At 36.8% G+C, this 10,647-nt stretch overlaps 1 protein-coding gene across 1 annotated transcript; it reads right to left on the reverse strand.

The window, feature by feature from the left end:
• Positions 1 to 6,003: 6,003 nt before the first annotated feature.
• LOC110315705 (prolactin-inducible protein homolog) lies at positions 6,004 to 10,169 on the reverse strand. Its single transcript, XM_021189696.1, has 4 exons — positions 10,081 to 10,169; positions 8,034 to 8,145; positions 6,418 to 6,532; positions 6,004 to 6,128 (listed from the first exon to the last, which is right to left on the reverse strand). The coding sequence occupies exons 1-4, from the start codon at positions 10,167 to 10,169 to the stop codon at positions 6,004 to 6,006; spliced, it is 441 nt and encodes a 146-aa protein (XP_021045355.1).
• Positions 10,170 to 10,647: the final 478 nt, after the last annotated feature.

The following is a 10,647-nucleotide window of genomic DNA, read 5'->3' on the forward strand; positions in this document are numbered from 1 at the left end:
AAAACCCAGGCTGTTGCCAAGACTATATATAGATTGTTCCTCAAAATCTAACAACGAAGTCCCATTGCTAAAGACAAGACCTACATAACTCACTGAACATGGAGAAGTCTAGCTGGTGCCTCCATAGAGACTGCATCACTATAGTATAGTGTCTTTCCTACAGAAAGGTACTCTGTAGCTACCAAAGAAGATGCATAAACACCAAACAGAGACACAAACCATATATTCTAACAATGGAGTCCTGGCTACAAAATATGCTATTGCAATCGTGACCCAAAGATTCTGGGAGTAAATACTCATTATATGATTTGACTTAAGTCCCTCTGCACCAGATGGAACCCATATGCACTACTGCTTAGGTGACCAAGAACTTGAGAATAGAAGGCCATGGAACTAGGGTAAACCTACGTTCTAAAAATAGCAAAACCAAGCGAAGCAAATGTAGCAAAAATGACTTCTAATGGCACCCGTTTACAGGCATAGATATGTATCTTGTTCAGCCATTATTAGAGAAGCTTACTCCTGCAGCATATGGGAACAAATGCAGAGACACACAGCAAGATAATATGCAGAAACTGAGAGACCTTGGAACACTCAGGCCTAAAACAGATGTCTCCATCTCTCCTCACTGTTCAAGGAACTCTGCAGAGGAGGAGGCAGAAAGAGTGTAAGAGCTAAAAGGGACAGGAGAAACCAATAAAACAAGACCTTCTAAATCAGCACTATCAAAGCTCCTATGAATTCATAGAGACAGAGGCAAAATGCACAGGGCCTGCACGGTTTTGCATCAGCTCTTCTGTTTATATATTGTGGATTCCTGAGTATACAAATGGGTGTATCCCTGTAGGTTAGACAATTTTCCCTCTGTTTGTTTGGTTTTGTTTTTGAGTTTTGGGTTCATTTTTTTTTTTTTTGGGTCCAATTCTGGTGTGTTAGTTTCTGTTTTATTTTATTTGACAATTTTATTGTATTTTATTATTATTCCTTGGGATTATGTTTTCTAATGAAATACAGTAAGGAAGAAGATGGGAAGGGAAGTAGGGAGGATTTGGGATAGGTAGAGGGAAGGGAAACCAAAATGTGCATATATTATGTGAAAAAAATCATTTTCAATAAAATGAAAAACAATGTAAAAGAAATATGAAATATTAGAAAGCAAGTAATATCAGATTTTGGTTTTTTTATTTTTTATCATTTATTTATTTATTTATTTATTTATTTATTTATTTATTTATTTATTTATTTATTTATTTATTGAGACAGGGTTTCTCTGTGCAGCCCTGGCTGTCCTGGAACTCACTCTGTAGACCAGGCTGTCCTCGAACTCAGAAATTGTCCTACCTCTGCCTCTCAAGTGCTGGGATTAAACAGCACTTTAAACTTTCTCTTAGAGTCATTTCTGAGCATAGTTTACTCCACTTTTGGTGGAGTAAAACATTATAGATTGTTGGCTTTCTTTTGTTTATGAAGGTGACAGGTTTGTAGGTGATCCTCTACTCAGTTGTAAAAATACTTCTAAATGTCTTAATCAAGGAAACCTCAAGGAATTAGCAGAATGTAAGATATCAACAGTTTCTCTTTATTTATCTTACATTAGGGAGAATGAAAACAATTGAAGCAATGGCCTAAAAGTTAGTTACCTAAGATAAAAAGGGCATTGTGCGAACTTTCACGATAGCATTTAAAATGTAAATGAAGAAAATATCTAATAAAAATTGTTTTTGGAAAAAAAAGGGCATTGCTCAGATGAAAATAACACATGACTTTGGCCTATGTGTTCTATCTTACCTTTTATTTATTTATGTAACCTCAGCAACTTTGGCATGAGTCTATTAAGTAAGCCAGCAGTGTTGTTTGTTTTAATCTGTAGACAAAGGAACTATTGACATTTCTCTCTAGACTTCCCATTGATGTATTCTATAGAACTTGGAAGTTTGAAGGGGGTCATGGAGTTCTTATGGAGAGGGAGAGAATATCATATTTATTCTCTCCTTTTATGTCTATAGGGGTGCTAATAATAATTTTGGAGCTTTACTTATTTATTGTAAAAAGAAAAGTTTATTTATAATGTCTGATCCTTTTTCCTGGCTTGATTAGTTTACACAGTTGAACATGGCTGTTGAGAATCTGGGATCTGAGGAGAAAAGGGAAAGTTCACAGGGGAGCTCAAAGGTCACTAAAAGAGATCTGCAAGCACTTTAGCTATATGAGAAAACTAATAGTAGACAACACAGAAAGTTTCACATTATCACACATGAGAAGCTCTGATATAGTTGGATTTTATAAGTGTATATTCATACAATAAAATTAGAAATATGTTGTTGGTTCATTTTTTTTTTCTATGCTAAAAGATCATAATCAAAAGCTATTTGGAAACCATTTGCTTGGGCTCTCAGTTTCAAGAAGAGTCCACCATGGTGTAGAGGAATGGCAGCAGGTGGCAGTGTGATGGCAAGATCTGTAGGCTGAGAGAGTACATCTTCAACCCAAAGAGGAAACAGAAAGAGTGAACTTGGGGAGAGGGAGTCAGCTTTCCAATCTCATCCTCAGGCATGTACTAGCTGTTCTGAAAGTTCCCTGTGAGCACCATTTCTCATTTAACTTACTATGTCTTCTTATTTTTACTTACTTAACAAAATGGCAGTAATAAAGTTAATGTTTCTTTCATGTTATATGATGGGGAGTTGGGGCAATTAACTTGGAACACAAAGTATTGGAGGAAGTATATAACACAGTCATTGAATTGGGTGTTTCTCTTTAGTTACATAATAAAGGTCCCCTCTCTGCCTCTCTGCCTCTGAGTAGTGGACACGTGTTTTGGTGTTGAAAATTTGAAAATACCATTGGCCAATTTCTCCTGAGCAATCTTGGGCTTCCCCTGTGAGTGAAATCTTGTACTGTTGTGTTTTATGTGCATTGCTTACAGCTGTGTGTATGACAGTTGTGTATGTAGGGGTGGTTGTGGGGGATGGGAGAGATAGAAAAACAGAAAGAGAGATATAGACAGAGACAGACAGAGAAAGAGAGGGAAAATGAAAGTACTATACACTGTGAGATTATTATTAGGATATTAAGTCAGACAAATTAATGACTCTTGCACAAAATTTCCTCCCTTGGTCCTGTTTTGAGGTTCTCTCTGTGGGCTAGAATTATTTTGATATTGCATCTTCCTTGGATACATTCCTGATTTTTGAGTCAAAGAATTAGCCTTTGTTCTTTGTAGACTACCATCATGTTTTATATTAAGATGTATGCTGCCTTTTCTATTTGGAGGTGACAGTATGACAGTGGTTATTATTGCAAGTGTACATTAAATCTAAACAGATATAGGAGAACATGCTGCTGTTATTCATGAGTACATACAGTTTATCTTTTTGTTATTAAACTTAGTACTGGTTTTCTTTTTGCTTTAGAGATGAGACGTGTTTTTTGCACAAGCTCCAATATGCTTACTTTTTACTTTACAAAACAGAAGTAAGATATTTTGGAGATGTTTCTCCTCAGCTATTATAGTGGAGTGTTTCTATATTTTCATTGTAATATTTTGTTATATACAAAATATTAAATATTTAATGTTATATTTAATATGTAGTTGTATACATTGAGACCTAAAATTGTGAAAATTTAATAACAAATCTTTAGTTATCACTTTATTATGCTGATATAATAAAAATTTATCCATACTGTAGAACTTAACCAGTAATTTATTGGTAAGATAAAATTTAGTTACTGAAGAAACACACACACACACACACACACACACACACACACATCAATGTATCATTGTCCTTAAGTAAATACTGTTCCAAAACTGGAGTAGAAAGGAATTAGAACTAAGCCCAAAAGCCCAAGTAGGCATGTATATACATATACATATATATATATATATATATATATATATATATATATGTATATGTATATATATTTATATATGTACATATATATGGTAAAGTAAATACATATGATTGTGTTTACTATAATTAAAGACCATTAATTTTTCTTAATGTCAAACATTGAAAGATGGTTGCTTTCTCAGCTAGACTATCCCAGACTTTAGGAAAAGTTAAAAATGCACAAACAGAAGACCTGAAGTAATTCAAATTACCTGTTACATGTGGCTTTCTGAATTTTTTAAAGCATATAGAGAATTAAGTCAATGACCCAGGAAAATAATTATAGACACAAAAACAAAACTAGCTGACAACCTTGGTCTTTGAAATATTAAATTCCTTCAGAAAGGAGCCTACTCCCACAAAAAATAACCAAGGATAAAGAGAGGGGCATACATGGGCAACGTCTGATGCAGGTATTAAAAAGCAAAATAACAGGAAAAGGTATCCTCAGAGGTAATTTTGAAGGAAACAGGGCTTTGTCCCTCAAAAAGATGTAAATCTCTACAAGAAATAATACTTAAAGTCAGATGAAAGAATGAATTTTAGCTACTTGAATTCTGATCCTCATTTAGGACAACTCGCCTGAAAGGTTCAATTCCATTTTCTTATCCAGATACACTCAGTCAGTTGTGATTCTGATTCTTCTTATCGCATCCTCTAGAGTTCTTTCAGTTATCCATGCCCAGGACCGTAAAGCTCACCTGACAAGCACATTCTACCTTTCTGGCTTTGTGTTCTTGAGGTCTACTTTTCCATTTGCCAGAATTTCATTCATCTATTTGGGACCCTTACTCATGTGTCACTTTTATCAAAAAGCAGTAGCTGGTCCTGTCTGAGAAAGCAACTCAGGACTCATAGCCTTTGTTTATAGTCAGCCACAATTGCTATGTCCAAGGTGTACATTGCTCCAGGGAGTCATATTTTCTTGTTAGAAACTGACTGAAAAGAAGCCCCTTGGTCTTGCAAACTTTATATGACCCAGCACAGGGGAAGGCCAGGGCCAAGAAGTGGGAGTGGGTGGGTAGGGAAGCAGGGCCGGGGGAGGGTATGGGGAACTTTCTGGATAGCATTTGAAATGTAAATAAAGAAAATATCAAATAATAATAATAAAAAAAGAAGCAATAGACCAGCACTCGGGAGGCAGTGGCAGGTGGATTTCTGAGTTTGAGGCCAGCCTGGTCTACAAAGTGAGTTCCAGGACAGCCAGGGCTACACAGAGAAACCCTGTCTGGAAAAAAAAAAAAAAAAAAAAAAAAAAAAAAAAAGCAATACAATGGAATGCAATGCATCAACTCATGGTGTGCACTATAGAGTGTTCTTTCCTGGTTACTAATCACTCCTATCCTCTGGGAACTGAAGGAGGAGCTCTTGGAGGGCATGGAATAGAGAAAAGTCAAGCACTAGTCCGCTTGGCTTCCAGCCCTGGCTTCCTCTGATTTGTCCTGAGTATTTGGACCATCACAGGTGTGATCTTTCAACTCTTTGAAAGTGGCTGTCTTTCATTATTTCTTCTTCTTTTCTTTAAAAGTGTTGGTTGTGTGTTTGTATGATTTGTGTGCATGGGTGAGTGTGAGTGTTCCTGTGCCATGGCATACTCAAGAAGATCAAAGGATATTTTCAAGTGTTGGCCTTTCCCTTCTATTCACTTAAGGAGGACATCTGGAATTGTTCCTCACTGCGTACACAGAGTGAGCTTGCCCAATAGGTTTTGCAGAGATTTCTATGCCTGCCTACTGTCTCACTGTAGAAGAACAAGCATCATTAAAGTGTGCTACTATTTCCGGCTTTACGTGGGTTCTGGGGATTCAAATCTAAGTCCTCAATTCTGCACAGTAAGTAGTACACACACTAAGGTAACTCTCCAGACCCTCCTTTTCTTTTTATGTCAATGCATAGAAAGAAACTCATAAAATCTCAGTAATGGTACTTTGAAAGGCTAATATAAGAAATTAGCTGTACTTTCCTGATTTTGAGGATAGATTTTAGGCAGGACACAATAACACATGGAGATGCTTGTAAGAAGTTTATTTGACAGACTACAATGGATATTCCAGTCAATTGTACTAGGAGAAAATGATAATGGTTTTGAAAGACTCATAAGAATCCTTTGTTAATTCATGTACACAGTACGATAAGTGAGGTACCGGTTTCCTGTGATGGGCACCACTGCCATATCATAAGGGCAGATATTCCATTCATTAACAATGTCAACCACTATTGCAAATGTTAGAGTTTCTGTAAGAAATCAAAACAAAAGTCATCTCTCAGACACTCTAGGATTCACTGATTTTCCTGTAGGACCAGTTATGTCCTTCCAGGGATAGTTTCCCTGAGACATTTGCAAGTCACTCCTTTTATCCATCCTTTCTCACACTATGCTTTCTATAGCTTTAGATCCCAAAATGCTCCTCATACGCTGTCTTTCCATCTATCATTTTGCTTTTCCTTGCTTCCAACTGGAAGTTTTGCAGCCATGTTTATGTTTTTAATTTTCCCTCTTTGGCAAGTAGTTCTTTTTACTTACCTATGACTTCAAAATCCCAGAAAAGGGTGATATTAAAATCAATGCAGAGGCAATGGGTTTGTGCATAGTTGAAGGCACCTTCCATTGGTACACTACTTACAAGGTAAGCTTTGACCTGGTTGGGAGAGAAAGCCCACTGTTAATACACCAAAGGTAAATATAAGGCAATATAAGACAGGAAATAGCTGAGACGTGGCCTAGGAATGCAGACACAGTTCATTCACCATTGTATTATCATTCTACATGCTAATTTTTTAGGCCTTCTCTCTTCACACCATTATACTTAGCCCAGAAGTCTGAGTCTGAGATTGAGGAGGATGTAAGTGATTCCATTTGGCAAGGAGGTTCATCCTATTGTGTCTGTCTCCTAAGGGAAGGCTTGACCTTGGTACCAGCTAGAGTCTTGGAAATGACTCATGTGAACTTTTACTATGTGACCCAATGAATAGCCTTCCAGATGTTTGAGTGTTGATTCCAGGACAAGGCTTTGTGAGAATAATGGTCAGGCCCCTGACTCAGCCAATTCTAACTCCATCACAGTTGAATTATTCTCTCACTTTTATCAATTCCAACCAAAAGATTAAAAGTTACTCTCTCTATCCATGTCTGGCCATTATTTGATAAGTAAATTTTTTGAAGGACAATTTCTTTACTTTTTAAAGTTGAGAGTGCCTGTTACCTTCAGATATCACATATTAATATGTATGTTAATACATTATATTTTATATAACTATATATAATATGAAATATGTAATACACACACACACACACACACTCCTGTTTCCTGTTTCTGGCATCTAACTTAGGAGTTTTGTTCTAGGGGTATGTCTACCCAGATGGACATGTGAATAGAACAAAAACTGATGAGAAAAATACATTTAAATGAGATTCAACCTTTCATCATAATTACAATTATGCAATGCAGTAAACCAGGAATAGATATGATCTTTACTACAAACTGCATGAATGCATTTCATATCAAGTTTTAAACTCAATTGTTTTGAAATGTTGCCTGCATTCATCTTTACCTTGAATATATGGTCAGTATCAGGGTGATGGTATGATTAGGGCCTAGGACATATCCCATGTATATACATTTCTGATGCTTTCTCCCATATCTAGCAAATTTATACTGAATAATTATTATTCAGAAAGGCAAAAGGCAAACAGGTCCAGTTTAAGGTCTTAATGGAGAAGAAGAAACAAATCCCTCACATTCTCCTCACATCCCTGCTCCAAACTATGGTTGCTGGATATTAATTTGAGAACCTTGTTCCCAAGCCCTCACCAATATCCATTAATACTCAGGGGGATTCCGGAGGATGCACTATCAGTACTCCATGAGCTCTTCGTCTTCTTCTACTTATTTCTATCTTGGATACATTTCATTTTCTTTCTCACTCTTTTTCTTCCTAGACTGTTGTGGACCAGGGTTTCTTCTCTGTGAAATGGGAATGATCATCTGCTCCAAGTTCTCAACATTGTTGTGACATTCATATAACAAGACACATATGAATATGTTAACTTTGTCATGCGGTATTTGCAGAAGAGATTGATTCAATTATATTCTTAACTCCAGGTTTTGCCTTGGGTTTACTGTCCATCTATCTACTTACCACCATACATTCTTCATATTGTGTTTGAAGTCTAAGTTTCACACTGATTTCCTGATTTGCCTCTGCAGTTGATGGAACGTGTAGGTCAAACAAAACTGGCTTTCGGACAGTTCTGGGAAGAAAAAAATAGGGCACAGAGATCAGAGACCTGATTATAGGAGAAAGCACTATTCTAACATGGGGCAAAGGGACAAAATAAAGGTAGGAATAATATAGCCTGACTCAATTCCTAAGCAGCAGCATCCCCAGGAATTTTTGTGGTTTTGAATGGTTTTTTTTTCTTTGTTTAGTTAAGCAATGGACATGTTTAAAATGAAGCATCCTTTTTCCAAGTTAAAAATGACAAATTTTAAAAGAAAAGATTATCTACTATTACATGCTATTTCTTAATACCCTACAGCAAGTTGTGCTTATGTTATATGTCAGGTGATCTTTTCACAGGGGTCACCTAAGATCACCAAAAACAAAACAAAACAAAACAAAACAAAACAAACTCCACATATATTCACATTATTATTCATAAGAGTAGCAAAATTATGAAGAAGTAGTGTAAATCTTACCAAAACATGAAGAACTGTTTGCAAACCACTGCCCTACAGTTTGTTAGCTCCTTGTCCCTGACTGGAACACTAGAGTCAAATCTTCCTTATGAAAGCTTTCATACCCACAGAATCAAGTAAACAACCCTGTCCAGGAGGATTTCATAGATCTTCCTCTAAGATCACCCCTTATGATTACTAGATAGGACCCAGGAATGTGGACCTATTTAGTAAAACAAAGAAATTGCACATGTTGTAATTGTCAACACAGCACAGTTGGGGAAAAGTACATTAGATAAAAGCAAAGAGCAAGTCGTCCTCTTTAATCTACACTGCCTGCTCTGGGCCTAGAGGATCAACCAAAGAACCCAACTAGTGTCCTTTGGTGTTTTGTGTGATAGAAAAGAATTCTTAGAGAACATTATTCATACATTTTCCTGGGGCTGAACATGTTAGATTTCAATACTGGCAGCAGCTTTCCTATGATTCAAAGATATATGAATACCAATTATCTTCAAAATTCCCATTTGTGAATGACTTCAGAATTGTAGGATGATCACATTAGACACAGCAATTAACCATGCCAGTGTTTTCCTGAGGTCAGGGATTCCATACCAGGGAGATAGTGAATAATAAGTACAGAAGAGTTGTTCACCAGCAGGGATGGCCAAAGCACTTAATTGTAAGGCCTATTTTAACATGGGCTTCCTCTGCTCCAGGAAGAATGCCATCTACACTGTAAAATGCAGGGTTTCTCAAGGTGCCCTGCATCAGCTCTTTAGAACCTTCTGGTTTCTGCTAGGAAAGGACATTTGTCCAAGCTTTCCAGAGCACTAACAGGGCAACAGTCCAGAAAGCCAGCGTGGTCAGCCTGCTGCCAGTGTAGAGATCTCTCGTTGAATTGGGTGTCTTTGCTTCCCCTGGCTTCATTTGTCCTCTGGCTTCATTTCTTACTTCACTCATTCCTTCATGATTTTTGCTTTCTTTAAATATGTATTCTCAATATGGTAGCTTCAAGCTCCAAGGGTGACTATTACTATAGGTCCTCATCTTTAACTTTAGGTATTATCTTTGGGATGATGTCTATGATGACTGTTTTGTTAGTTCAACCTAAGATTATGCATTAGTAATAGGGGCTCTCATTCTCAGAGACTCCTGCAAATGTCATTTGAAGCTGTTGCCAGACCGAGACCTCTTTATCTTTATAAAGTACACTGAGAAAAATTAAGAACCACAGATGAGAGAGTAAGAATAATTGCTTATGGACAATGTATCATATACATTGGGGGCTTTATTGTATAGGGAAGCCTATTCACCCAGTGGATATGCAAAGGGAATCTGTGGAGGCAATGAAGAGAATGGAACTTGACATATGATCTATGAGAACTATCAAGGACATATTCCTTTGCTACATAAAAAATCTATATGAAACTTTGTATAGGTTTCCAGGACAGAAGGAGACCCTCTCTCTGCTTTTCCTGCAGAAAAACAAGAATGAGTTTACTCACTCATTGTCCTGGCTTTCAATGATCCCCAGTTGCAGGCAGAGGAACAAGAAGAGTATGGCAGCACTGAACGTGAATGAGAGACCCTGCATAGTGGAGAACTCAAAACACCAGAGCAGTAGGTTCCTTGGTGCTCAGCACACATTTTATATACAGTTCACAGAAGCAGAAAAGCTGGAAGTTAGGTCCAAGTAGTGAATCACCTAAACACTTTCCTTATCATGATCTTTCCTTATTGGGAAGAAGTTTATTTCTATGAAAAAAATGTCATCATTCAATTAAATTGTTATAATAAATGTGATTGTTCTTCCTTATTTTCTTAGTGTCAAAGACCTTTATTAAACGTTCTTTCTTGGCTAACAGATATGTTTTTCTTCGATGTCATTTACGTCTGATCCTGTTTCTTACCTTAAATTATAATTTGCTTGGTCTTGGCAGATGGTAGACTTTCTGATTGATAGGTCCCAAGCTACAGATGTACAACACATTCATTGATGATTTTGCAATTAATTCAAAGTGAGATGCCACTAAAAACTTTACTAAAGTTCTGATATTATCAGCCATTGTTAC

This window comes from Mus pahari, unplaced genomic scaffold, assembly GCF_900095145.1.
Source record: "Mus pahari unplaced genomic scaffold, PAHARI_EIJ_v1.1 scaffold_13461_1, whole genome shotgun sequence".
In the NCBI taxonomy this organism is placed as follows: domain Eukaryota; kingdom Metazoa; phylum Chordata; class Mammalia; order Rodentia; family Muridae; genus Mus; species Mus pahari.